The 13,987-nt window shown below is 40.4% G+C and overlaps 1 protein-coding gene across 2 annotated transcripts in view; it reads left to right on the top strand.

Annotated features, from left to right (window-relative positions):
• Positions 1-13,987, top strand: part of PPIL4 (peptidylprolyl isomerase like 4) — a 42,139-nt gene that overhangs the window by 3,475 nt on the left and 24,677 nt on the right. For both annotated transcript variants that reach the window (XM_527529.7, XM_016956451.4), the window contains exons 2-7: positions 1,544-1,611; positions 1,699-1,763; positions 2,059-2,176; positions 7,700-7,842; positions 8,664-8,760; positions 9,864-9,980. In XM_527529.7, coding sequence (XP_527529.3) covers positions 1,544-1,611; positions 1,699-1,763; positions 2,059-2,176; positions 7,700-7,842; positions 8,664-8,760; positions 9,864-9,980 — 608 coding nt within the window. The remainder of the gene's footprint in view (positions 1-1,543; positions 1,612-1,698; positions 1,764-2,058; positions 2,177-7,699; positions 7,843-8,663; positions 8,761-9,863; positions 9,981-13,987) is intronic.

Here is a 13,987-nt window from a genome sequence, read left to right as displayed (position 1 = left end):
AAATTGGTCAGTGGGTTAAGGCCTCGTTGCGCTTATAAATTGTTCCCATCGGATTTTGATGAAAGACCTAAAGATTTTGGCAGCCATTGATGATCATTGCCTAAATTCATTATTTTTGTTTCTAGTAAAAGGACCACCCCTATCTGTTAAACATGAAGCCCAGAAATATATTCAAGAAAAACAACTGCAAGACTGATATTCAGCACTCTTCAACAGCTCAGCCCCATCTTATCTCTCCAGTCTTTTCATTGTCTATTACTGTGTAATACCAGACTGTTACAGAACTTTGGTGTTTTGGACCTCCCCTAAAACATTTAAATTTCCACTTCCAGGCCTTTTCATAGTCTTCCAGACCTAAAATGCTCACCCTTCACTCTCTGCTAGTCCAGTTCTTTTAATGCTTGCCTTAACCTTCCCTGAGGTTTTCTAATTTCCCTAGCCAGAAACAATCTTTTGAACTCTTGTGGAATTTTTAAAACTACTTTTTTTTACCATTTTAAATAAGTGGCACCTATGTTATTAATTAGATATGCCCAGTATGTAACGACTTGTGTTCAGATGTAAGGACCCTAATTTAATGTAAGCTTTTTGAGGGCAGGGATTGCCTCATATATCTTACTGTCTGTCTGGTTTCTAACTTAGTGCCTTAAGAGCTTGTTAATGTGTCTTTCCACGACTAGACTGTGAACTTTTTGGGAGCAGGGACCACAGTTTAATGGCATTTGTGATGGCAGTGTCAGGCATCTAGAAGGTACTCAGTAAATGTTTATTGGATAAGCAGATTAACTTGTATGAGAAAGGTTGTTCATAAGTGTATGGATTTTTATAAAGTGCTGTTTAACTATTATTTAAAAAATGACCCCGGGTGTTTGACTTTTTCCTAATTGATATAATCCGTATCCATTTTTATATATTCTGCTAGATCCTTTTCTACTACAATATGCTCTTTAAGTGTTCTTTTTTCTCGTAATAAAATCAATCCATCAGTAAATGATTGCTTATAAGTGTCAGTTTTCTGTATTAGCCCAGATGCCCCAAAACTCCTATTAAAGGAAAAAAAAAGGTAATTTAAAATGTTTTTTTCTAGACTTATTGCCCTTTTATTTTATTTTATTTTGAGATGGAGTCTCGCTCTATTGCCCAGACTGGAGTGCAGTGGTGCGATCTTGGTTCACGGCAACCTCCACCTCCTGGGTTCAAGTGATTCTCCTGCCTCAGCCTCCCTAGTAGCTGGGATTACAGGCGCCCGCCACCATGCCTGGCTAATTTTTTTGGTATTTTTGGTTGAGACAGGGTTTCACCATATTGGCCAGGCTGGTCTCAAACTCCTGACCTCAAGTGATCCACTCACCTCCGCCTCCCAAAGCGCTGCGATTACAGGTGTGAGCCAGCGCCCGGCCTATTGCCCTTTTTTATAGCTTTGGACATTTGACTTTTTTTTTCTTTTAATAGTAATTTAGAAATTACATTTTACTGTGGCTTTACTTATTTAAAAATGTGTTTGTGGATTACTGTGATAAATTTGGTATTTACTTTCTTTCAGCCTGCTTGAATTTCTTGAAACTGTGCAAAATAAAATATTACAATTATTGCCTTATTCACAATGTACAGGTGAGTTGGTAGATATTAGTCATTTCCTTTGTTATTGGAACTATCTAACAAACTCTGTGAATTAACAAAGAATCCTACATATTACAGAGGGATTTTATCATACAAACTGGCGATCCTACAGGGACTGGCCGTGGAGGAGAGTCTATCTTTGGGTAAGTTGTTTTATTTATTTATTTATTTATTTATTTTTAACCTCTGGAAGGGCAGAACAAAGTCTTTTATTCTTAAATGAGGAAAAATATAATTGCTCATGCTTCAATCTGCATTTTAAAATATGGTTTAAATTTAGATTTTTTTCCCCCAAGTTCCCTAAATATCTAGAAAAAAAAATATTTTGAATTCTGTTGGCATTTCTGTAAAGAAATAATTGATAACCCTGTATGTTACTAGTACTTCTGTATTTCATTTTGAGAGTACTTACATTTATAACCTTATGTGTTTTTTCAGCCAACTGTATGGTGATCAAGCAAGCTTTTTTGAGGCAGAAAAAGTCCCAAGAATTAAGCACAAGAAGAAAGGCACAGTGTCCATGGTGAATAATGGCAGTGATCAACATGGATCTCAGGTTAGGAAATGAGTAAGAATATGAGATTTGCTTAGAAATGAAGGACTGGAAGGAGCCCACAGAGTTATTTTTTAAACTATCCAGTAAGGCTTAGAGGGTTTCAATCAGAAATATGTGTTAGGGGAAAAAATGCACTTTTTCTATATTAAAAAATATTATTTTCTTCTTTTAAATGTAAAGCATTCCCATTGTGAAGAATTGAGAAAATACAGAAAAGTACAAAGAAAAACATTACCTACAACTCCACCATCCGTGATTATCACTGTTCACATTTGTGGCTCATTTTTCAGTATTTATTTTTATTTAATTAATTAATTTATTTTTATGAGATGTAGTCTCACTCTGTCTCCCAGACTGGAGTACGATGGCACAATCCTCGGCTCACTGCAACCTCTCCCTCCCGGGTTCAAGCAATTCTCCTGCCTCGGCCTTCCGAATAGCTGGGATTACATGCGCCTGCCACAACACCTGGCTAATTTTTATATTTTTAGTAGAGACGGGGTTTCACTATGTTGGCCACGATGGTCTCAATCACTTGACCTCATGATCCGCCTGCCTTGGCCTCCCAAAGTGCTGGGATTACAGGCGTGAGCCACCGCGCCTGGCCGTTTTTCAGTATTTTTTTTTTTTGAGACGGAGTCTCGCTCTGTCGCCCAGGCTGGAGTGCAGTGGTGTGATCTCGGCTCACTGCAAGCTCCGCCTCCCGGGTTCACGCCATTCTCCTGCCTCAGCCTCCCGAGTAGCTGGGACTACAGGCGCCCGCTACCACGCCCGGCTAATTTTTTGTATTTTTAGTAGAGACGGGGTTTCACCGTGTTAGCCAGGATGGTCTCGATCTCCTGACCTCGTGATCCGCCCGCCTCGGCCTCCCAAAGTGCTGGGATTACAGGCGTGAGCCACCGCGCCCGGCCGTTTTTCAGTATTTCTTACTTTTTTAAAAACATTACGCAGAGTACCTTCTATTCATTGTCTTGTTTAATTCTCCCAATGACCCTGTTAATTCTCCCAATGACCTACTTGTTAGAGTAGGTACTTCTATTTTCTACTATATACACATGAAGTTGAGTCATGGCTTGTCTAAGTATTTTGTTTTATTTTATTTTATTTATTTAGAGACAGAGTCTTGCTCTGTCGGCCAGGCTGGAGTGCAGTGGTGTGATCTCGGCTCACTGCACCCTCCGCCTCTCAGGTTCAAGCGATTCTCCTGCCTCAGCCTCCCGAGTAGCGGGATTACAGATGCCCGCCACCACACCCGGCTACTTTCTGTATTTTTCGTAGAGACGGGGTTTTGCCATGTTGGCCAGGCTGGTCTCAAACTCTTGAACCCAGGTGATCCACCTGCCTTGGCCTCCCAAAGTGCTGGGATTACAGGTGTGAGCCACCGTGGCCGACCAAAAAATACTTTATTACTAAAAAGTGCTTCTGATCGTCTGAGCCTTCAGTAAATCATAATCTTTTTGCTGGTGAAGGGTCTTGCCTTGATGTTGATGGCCGTTGACTAATCAGGGTGGTGATTGCTGAAGGTTGGGGTGACTGTGGCAGCTTCTTAAAATAAGACAACTGACTGGCGCGCTAGCATACATCTGTAATCCCAGTACTTTGCGGGGGCAAGGCAGGCAGATCGGTTGAGCTCAGGATTTCGAGACCAGCCCAGGAAACATGGTGAAAACCCCATCTCCACAAAAAAAAAAAAACAAAAATTAGCTGAGCATGGTGGTACAGGGCTGTAGTTCCTGCTTCTTGGGAAGCTGAGGTGGGAGGATCACTAGAGCCCAGGAGGTCAAGGGTGCAGTGAGCTGTGATTGTACCACTGCACTCCAGCTTGGGTGACAGACCTTGTCTTGCAAATAAATAAATAAATAAGACAACAGAAGTCTTCCATGTTGATGGACTCTTCCTTTCATGAAAGATTTCTGTGTATCATACGATGCTGTTGGATAGCATTTAGTACAATTCTTTTAAGATTGAAGTCAATCCTCTCAGACCCTGCTACTACTGTATCAGCCAAGTTTATGTACTATCCTAAATCTTTTGTTGTCATTTCAACAATTATCATAGCATCTTCACCAGCAGTAGATTCCATCTCAGTAAATCACTTGGCTGGTGCAGTGGCTTATGCCTGTAGTCCCACCACTTTGGGAGGCTGAGGTGGGCGGATCATCTGAGGTCAGGAGTTTGTGACCAGCCTGACCAATATGGTGAAACCCCATCTCTACTAAAAATACAAAAATTAGCTCGGCGTGGTGGCAGGTGCCAGTAGTCCCAGCTACTTGGGAGGCTGAGACAGGAGAATTGCTTGAACCTGGGAGGTGGAGGTTGCAGTGAGCCGACATTGCACCACTGCACTTCAGCCTGGGCGATGCAGCAAGACTGTCTCAAACAAAAAAAAAAAAGGAAGAAAACCACTTTGTTTGCTCGTCCTTAAGAAGGAGCTCCATATCTGGTCAGGTTTGATCATGAGATTGCAGCATTCAGTCCCATCTTCAGGCTCTACTTCTAATTCTCATTCTCTTGCAGTTTCCACCACATTTGCAGTTACTTCCTTCACTGAAGTCTTGAGCCACTCAAAGTCATCCATGAGGGTTGGAATCTGCTTCTTCCTAACTTCTGTTAATGTTGATATTTTGACCTCCTCCCACAAATCACGAATGTTCTTAATGACATCTAGAATGGTGAATCTTTTTCAGAAGGTTTTCAATGTACTTGCCCATATCCATCAGAGGAATCACCATCTATGGCAGCTATAGCCTCACAAAATTTTTTTTTTTTAATTTTTATTTTTAGAGATGGGGCCTCACTACATTGCTCAAGTGATCCTTCTACCTCAGCCTCCTGAGTAGCTGGGACTACAGGTGCATGCCACATGTCAGGCTGTATTTCTTAAATAGTAATACTTGAAAGTTGAAATTACTCTTCAATCCATGGCTGCAGAATGGCTGTTATGTTAGCAGGCATGAAAACAGTATTTTTTTTTTTTTTTTTGAGACAGATTCTCACTCTGTCACCCAGGTTGAGTACAGTGGTGCAGTCTCACCTCACTGCAACCTCTGCCTCCTGGGTTCAAACAGTTCTCTTGCCTCAGCCTTCTGAGTAGCTGGGATTACAGGCGTGCACCACTACGCCCGGCTGATTTTTTGTATTTATAGTAGAGATGGGGTTTCACCATGTTGACTGTGTTGGCCAGGCTGGTCTTGAACTGGCCTCAAGTGATCCACCTGCCTCAGCCTCCCAAAGTGCTGGGTTTACAGGTGTCAGTCACTGTGCACAACTGAAAACAATATTAATTTCCTTGTACATCATATCCATCAGAGCTCCTGGGTGACCTGGAGTATTGTCAATGAGCAGTAACATTTTAAAAGGATTTCTTATTAAAAGAGCAGTCATATTTAAAAGGATCTTTGTTCTGAGCAGCAGGTCTCAACAGTGATCTTAAAATATTTGATAAACCCTGCTGTAAACAGATGTGCTGTCTGTCATCCAAGCTTTGTTGTTCCATTTCTAGAGCACAGGCAGAATAGATTTAGCATCATTCTTTTTTTTTTTTTTTTTTTTTGAGATGGAGTCTTGCTCTGTCGCCCAGGCTGGAGTGCAGTGGCGCAATCTCGGCTCACTGCAAGCTCCACCTCCCAGATTCACGCCATTCTCCTGCCTCAGCCTCCCGAGTAGCTGGGACTACAGGCGCCTGCCACCACGCCCGGCTAATTTTTTGTATTTTTAGTAGAGACGGGGTTTCACCGTGTTAGCCAGGATGGTCTTGATCTCCTGACCTCGTGATCCACCCGCCTCGGCCTCCCAAAGTGCTGGGATTACAGGCGTGAGCCACTGCGCCCGGCCGATTTAGCATCATTCTTAATGGCCTTGGGATTTTTGGTATAGTCAGTGAGCATTGGTTTCAACTTAAAGTCACTAGCTGGATTAGCATGTAACAGAAGAGTCAGCTTGTCTTTGAAGCTTTGAAGCTAGGCATTGACTTTTCCTCTCTAGCTGTGAAAGTCCTAAGTGGCATCTTCCAATATAAGGCTGTTTCATCTTCATGGAAAATTTGTTATTTCATGAAGTCATCTTCATCAGTGATCTTAGCTACATCTTCCAGATAACTTGATGCATGCTGCAGCTTCTTCTTTTTTTTTTTTTTTTTGAGACAGATTCTCACTCTGTTGCCCAGGCTGGAGTGCAGTGGCATGATCTCAGCTCACTGCAACCTTTGCCTCCTGGGTTCAAGCAATTCTCCTGCCTCAGCCTCCTGAGTAGCTGGGATTACAGGCACACGCCACTATGCCTGGCTAACTTTTGTATTTTTAGTGGAGACAGGGTTTCACCATGTTGGTCAGGCTGGTCTTGAACTCCTGAGCTTGTGATCTCCTGCCTCGGCCTCCTAAAGTGCTGGGATTACATAGGCGTGAGCCACTGCACCTGGCCACTTGCTGTAGCTTCTGTGTCAGCACTTGCTGCTTCACCTTGCACTTTTAAATTATGGAGACAGCTTCTTTCCTTAAATTTTTCTTTTCTTTTCTTTTTTTTTTGAGATGGAGTAATTCACTGCGCCTGGCCTCTTCCCTTAAACTTCATGAATTAACCTCTGCTAGCTTCAGACTTTCTTTTGCAGCTACCTTCCCTCTCTCAGCCTTTATAGAATTGAAGAAAGTTAGGGCTTGTTTGGAATTAGGCTTTGGCTTAAGGGATCGTTGTGGCTGGTTTGACCTATGTAGATTACTAAAACCTTCTTCATATCAGCAGTAAGCCTGTTTCATTTTATCATTCATGTGTTCACTGGAATAGCACTTCTAATTTTCTTTAAGAACTTTTCCTTTGCATTTACAACTCAGCTATTGTTTGGTACTAGAGGCCTAGCTTTCCGCTTATCTTGGCTTTCAACTTGCCTTTCTCACTATGCTTAATCATTTTTAGCTTTTGATTTAAAGTAAGAGATGTGCCATTCTTCCTTTTACTTGAACACTTAAGAGTCTCTTGTAGGGTTAATTGGCCTCATTTCAGTATTGTGTCTCGTGGAATAGGGAGCACTGAGAGGGAGAAAGATGCGAATGGCTGGTTGGTGGAGTAGTCAGAACACATAAAACATATATGGATTAAGTTCACCATCTTATATGGGCACAGTTTGTGGTGCCCCAAAACAATTGCGGTAGTAAGATCAAAGATTATAGATGGTAATAACAGATACAATAGTAATGAAAAAGTTTGAAATCTTGTGAGAATCACCAAAATGTGAGCCAGAAACATGAAGTGAGCATATGCTGTTGGGAAAATGGCACCAATAGACTTACTCAATACACGGTTGCCAGAAATCCTTAATTGTAAAAAATGCAGTATCTGCAAAGTGCAATAAAATGAGGTATGCCAGTATAAGCTTTGTACTTTTTACTTAGTTTTGGTAACAAGTGTCTAAGAATTGGTGCAGTAAATGTGGACTCTTAACTTTCGTGTATTTTTTTGTCAGTCTGTAACTGATTTCAGTTTGAGTTATGTATTATTTTTATGGTATTTATTATGTGTCCTTCTTTATAGTTTCTTATCACCACAGGAGAAAATCTAGATTATCTTGATGGTGTCCATACGGTGTTTGGTGAGGTGACAGAAGGCATGGACATAATTAAGAAAATTAATGAGACCTTTGTTGACAAGGACTTTGTACCATATCAGGATATCAGGTATGGTTACAATTTGCTATCTGAATGTACTAGAATGTTTTAATATTGAGATGTTTAACACGTAGTGGTATGGATAGGAACGGTATGCATAGGACTGGTTTCTGGATAATTCTAATCCCAAAAGGTGAATTAATATAAGACTGTAAGAATCTTTATAATAAAAAGGACTTTTTGTATTTTTATACTTGTACTAATTATTTATAATTATGTTTGGAGGAATTATTTATTTATTTATTTTTTGAGACGGAGTCTCATGCTGTCGCCCAGGCTGGAGTGCAGTGGCGCGATCTTGGCTCACTGCAAGCTCTGTCTCCCGGGTTCACATCATTCTCCTGCCTTAGCCTCCCAAGTAGCTAGGACTACAGGCGCCCGCCACCACACCTGGCTAATTTTTTGTATTTTTAGTAGAGATGGGGTTTCACCATGTCAGCCAGGATGGTCACGATCTCCTGACCTCATGATCCACCCACCTCAGCCTCCTGAAGTGTTGGGATTACAGGAATGAGCCACTGCGCCCAGCTGGAGGAATTGTTAATGCTTTAATTTAGTTTTTTAATTGAGAAGTAGGGCAAAAGTACTAAGATTTAGACAGTTATATTAGTTTACATCTTAAAGTAATGCAGGGTGATAAATATGGTATCACTCAATGCAAAACAGTAACACTCATTGTGAAAGTATATCTAGGTTAGTAATATCCATATGCAATACGGGTTTTTTTTGGCCTTAGAGATAATCAAGTAATTTTTTGTAATCTATTAAAATAAAATAGGATTCTGAAATAACTTCAATGTATAACATTTGATTTGGATTTATTTTGTAAGGATAAATCATACAGTGATTTTAGATGATCCATTTGATGACCCTCCTGATTTATTAATCCCTGATCGATCACCAGAACCTACAAGGGAACAATTAGATGTAAGTAAAGCCCTCTTATGATTAAATGTACATTCATATTAATGATTTATATGGATTTATCTTTTTCATCTATTAAAGTTAATTTTTTCCAAATTATTATCTTGCTTAATTATATTCAACAAGTTTGGAGTTCTTTTTCTTTTCCACAGAGATACTCATTTTTCTAGCTGTCTTCTCATTTCTCTAATTTTCTTTCTTCAGTTTCTTTTCTACTGAGACAACCTCAGCTCTAGAAGCTTACATGAACACCTTGGGAAAGTGTTTTTCTTGTCATCAAATTAAACTGTTATCTTGTGAGGTAACTTTTCAACTGGGGACACTCTGGAGCCAGGCTAGAACCCAGAAATTTCTGTGAAACAGCGCAGACTGTTCCCCCACATATTTTAAGGTTTATGTGGCTTCCTGAAAGCTGAATTTGTCTTTATGGTTGGGATTGGTGCTTAATTGTCAGATCATTTCTCTTCATTCAGCAGTTAGAATTGGATAATAAATAGTGTCCATATAAATATTTATTTATTTTTTTGAGATGGAGTCTCACTTTGTTGCCTAGGCTGGAGTGTGTGGTGGGATCTCGGCTCATTGTGGCCTCTGCCTTCCTCATTCAAGCAATTCTCGTGCCTCAGCCTCTTGAGTTGCTGGGATTGTAGGCGCATGCCACCACGCCCAGCTAGTTTTTGTATTTTTAGTAGAGACAGGGTTTCACTGTGTTGGCCAGGCTGGTCTCAAACTCCTGACCTCAAGTGATCCACCTGCGTGGTCTCCCAAAGTGCTGGGATTACAGGCATGAGCCACCATGCCTGGCCTATTTTGATTTTAACAGAAGCCCACTTTGGCTAATATTTTAGAATTAATATAAATCAATTCTTGGAGGTTTATAAGTTTGTCTCAGTTGCTGTCCAATTAATTATTAAAAATTTTTTTTTAGAGACAAGATCTCACTGTGTCACCCAGCTGGAGTGCAGTGGTGTGATTGTAGCTCACTGCAACCTTGATCAGTTACTGTTTTAGCATGTTTGATATAACTAAGAATAAAGTATGTCTTCTATGTTTCTCAGATTTTTTTATTCTTTAAATATATACATCAGTAACTTCTGTCTTAACAGAGTGGTCGAATAGGAGCAGATGAAGAAATTGATGATTTCAAAGGAAGATCAGCTGAGGAAGTAGAAGAAATAAAGGCAGAAAAAGAGGCTAAAACTCAGGCTATACTTTTGGAGATGGTAAGATAATTATCTTTGTTCAAATTGTTCTGTAATATATCTAATAATACTTATTGAGTGTTTATTTCTGGCTCTTCAGTAGTCTTAAAATGTTAAAAATTGAGTTATGATTTTTTTCTGATTTAAATTTGGTATGGCATAGTAATAAATTGGCTCTACTGTGAAAATAAATTTGACTCTACTGTCAGTATAGTGCTAAGTGCCTTTTTAAACAGTGGGAAGTGGATCTCTAACTTATTAATTGAATTTCAGTTGTTTAATATTCATCTCATTCTTAAAGAGTGTTTAGCAGGCTGAATTTTATGTATATTAAAGAATAGTTCTTCATTGTACCACTCAAGTGTTAAGATTAAACAGAATCGTAGTTGTAGGGCAAAATAATGGGTAGAAACTGAGCACTCTAAAATATACTGCTTCTCTGTATTACTAACAACCTGAAGTCATTTGGGGAATAATAATTCAGTAGATGATTAATTGACCTACTTGGTATTATTTTCCATTTCTTATTTTTGTAGAATAGGCATACCTGTCATATCATAGATAATAAATATTGGAATGAATGGATAATAAAGTTACTATTTTATATAATAGAATTTTCAGATTTGTAGTCTGTTTTAAAGTTTATGTATTTATTATTTTATAGAGACAGGGTCTCACTCTGTTGTTCAGGCTGGAGTACAGTGGTGTATGATCATAGCTTGCTGCAGCTTCCAACTCCTCAGCTCAAGCAATGCCCTTGCCTCAGCCTCCTGAGTTGCTGAGACCACAGTCACACACCACAATGCCCTGCTAATTTTAAAATTTTTTTTGTAGAGACAGGATCTCCCTATTTTGGCCAGGCTTAAGTTTATATTACCATCAACTGTCTGAATGAACAAATAGTAAAGGCTGTATAGTTCAAGAAAGCTTTACTGAAATTAAAAAAATTAATTGAAAATACACATTTTAATGAGCACACTGTGTATCTCAGAGTATTGACTCTGAACACCCAACACCAAGACAAATTCTAAGAGAATTACTACACTTGAAAGATATGTTGAACAATTGGGCAGAAAGAATAAGTTACTTATAAGGGAATGAATTTATGCCAGAAGAAAATAGATTAACATACTTTTTAAAACTTTTTGTTTTCAGATAATTTCAAATTTATGGGAAAAAGTACATAGAACTTCTATATACCTTTTACCCACATTCACCAATTTTTAACATTTTGCTACATCTGTTTTATGATTCTCTCTTTTTCTCTCTCTCTGATTATACAAGCACATAAACACACATTTTTTTTCTGGACTATTTGACAGTAAGTTGCCTGTTATTTCCCTTTACCTCTTAATCAGTGTGTATTTCCTAAGAGCAACAGTATTCAATGTGTATAACAATATGTACGTATTCACAGTGTAGTTATCAAAATCAGAAAATTTAGAAGTGACAGAAATTACAGTTTATAGGGCCGGGCACAGTGGCTCACGCCTGTAATCCCAGCACTTTGGGAGGCCGAGGCGGGTGGATCACGAGGTCAGGAGTTCGAGACCAGCCTGGCCAACATGGTGAAACTCCATCTCTACTAAAAATACAAAAATTAGCTGGGTATAGAGGCATGCGGCTGTAATCCTAGATACTCAGGAGGCTGAGGCAGGAGAATCGCTTGAACCCAGGAGGCGAAGGTTGCTGTGAGCCGAGATCGCGCCATTGCACTCCGGCCTGGGCAACAGGGCGAGACTCCGTCTCAAAAAAAAGAAAAAAGAAATTACAGTTTATATTCCAATTTTGCCAGTTGTTTTAATAATATCTTTTATAATTGTTTCCTCCTCCAGACTAGAATCCAGCTCGTGACTTATCATCTGTTGCATTTATTTTGTAGAATATTTTCCTTTTTTTTTTTTTTTTGAGACGGAGTTTCTGTTGCCCAGGTTGAAGTGCAATGGCATGATCTCGGCTCACTGCAACTTCCACCTCCCAGGTTCAAGCGATTCAGCTGCCTCAGCTTCCCAAATAGCTGGGATTATAGGTGCCTGCCACCCACGCCTGGCTAATTTTTTTTTTTTTTTTTTTTTTGAGACAGAATCTCGCTCTGTTATCAGGTTGGAGTGCAATGGCACGATCTTGGCTCACTGCAACCTCTGCCTCCCGGGTTCAAGCGATTCTTCTGCCTCAGGCTCCCGAGTAGCTGGGATTACAGGCGCCTGCCACCACATCCAGCTAATTTTTTGTAATTTTAGTAGAGACAGGGTTTCACTGTGTTGCCCAGGCTGGTTTCGAACTCCTGAGCTCAGGCAATGCGCCTGCCTTGGCCTCCCAAAGTGCTGGGATTACAGGCATGAGCCACCACGCCCAGCCAACGCCCGGCTAATTTTTGTATTAGTAGTAGAGACAGAGTTTCACCATGCTGGCCAGACTGGTCTCCAACTCCCGACCTCGGGCGATCCTCCTGCCTTGGCCTCCCAAAGTGCTGGGATTACAGGCATGAGCCACCGTGCCCGGCCAATAGAATATTTTTCAATTTAGGTTTATCTACTCTTTCCTCATGATTAGATTCAGGTTATGCACCCACAGCCGAAATAGTACATGAATGATGTTGTGTCCTCAGAGGTCACATCTGGAGGTGTACGATATTCATTGGAAGATGAGTAATTTTGGTCACTTGGTCATGGTAGTCCACTGCCTGGTGTCTCCAATAGACAATCTGTGGCTAGACACTTGGAGATCTTTCAAATGTCTTGTTCCTTGTCAAATTTCCCCCATAAATTTCTCAGCCATTCATGATTCCTGACTGCACCAGTTTTGACTCTGCTAAGTGCAGAGTGGTAATTATGCAAAGTGGTAATTTCCCACCTCCACCACTTTTTCCACAATTACCAACCTGCATTCTACTGTAAGGAAGAGCCCTCCCTTCTTTTTTTTTTTTCGAGATGGAGTCTCGCTCTGTCACCCAGGCTGGAGAGCAATGGCGCAATCTTGGTTCACTGCAACCTCTGCCTCCCAGGTTTAAGCAATTCTCCTGCCTCAGCCTCCTGGGTAGCAGGGATTATAGGTGCCCGCCACCACGCCCAGCTAATTTTTGTATTTTTAGTAGAGACAGGGTTTCACCATGTTAGTCAGGCTTGTCTCAAACTCCTGACCTGGTGATCTGCCTGCCTCGGCCTCCCAAAGTGCTGGAATTACAGGTGTGAGCCACTGTGCCCGCCTGAGCCCTCCCTTCTTAACTGCTTATCTATCCGTTCATTATCAGTGTCTCATGGATTCTTTTTTTGGCTTTGTTTTTAATAGACAATTTGTAGAGCAATTTTAGAATTACAGAAAAACTGAACATAAAGTACAGAGAGTTTCTAAGTACTCCCTCCCTCTTTCCCCCAGTCTTGCATTATTGTGACACATTTGTTAACAATTGATGAGCCCATATTGATACATTATTAACTAAAATCCATGATTTACATTAGAATTCAAGCTTTGTGTTGTACATTCGGTGGAACTGACAAATGTACGATAGCATATATCTACCCTTACAGGATCATTCAAGGTAGTTTCACTGTCTAAAAAATCCCCTGGGCTCCACCTGTTCATCCCCACCCCCAACACCCACTTCTTGGCAACTACTGATGTTTTTACTGTCTATATAGTTTTGGCATTTTCAAAATGTCATATAGTTGGAATTATAGCGTATGTAGCCTTTTCAGACTATCTTATTTCACTTAGCAATATACATTTAAGGTTCCACTGTGCCTTTTTTCTTTCTTCCCTTTCTCCTTTCCCTTTTTCTTTTTCTTTCTTTTCTTTCCCTCCTTTTTTTTTTTTTTTTTTTTTTTGAGACGGAGTCTCGCTCTTGTCGTCAGGCTGGAGTGCAGTGGCATTATCTCGGCTCACTGCAACCTCTGCCTCCCAGGTACAAGAGATTCTCCTGCCTCAGCCTCCTGAGTAGCTGGGACTACAGGCAAGTGCCACCACGCCCGGCTAATTATTTTGTATTTTTAGTAGAGACGAGGTTTCACCGTGTTAGCCAGGATGGTCTT

The sequence above is a fragment of the Pan troglodytes genome, chromosome 5 (assembly GCF_028858775.2).
Source record: "Pan troglodytes isolate AG18354 chromosome 5, NHGRI_mPanTro3-v2.0_pri, whole genome shotgun sequence".
NCBI classification, from domain to species: Eukaryota; Metazoa; Chordata; class Mammalia; order Primates; family Hominidae; genus Pan; species Pan troglodytes.
The sequence above is the reverse complement of the archived record's forward strand: the minus strand, read 5'-3'. Positions and strand labels throughout refer to the sequence as shown.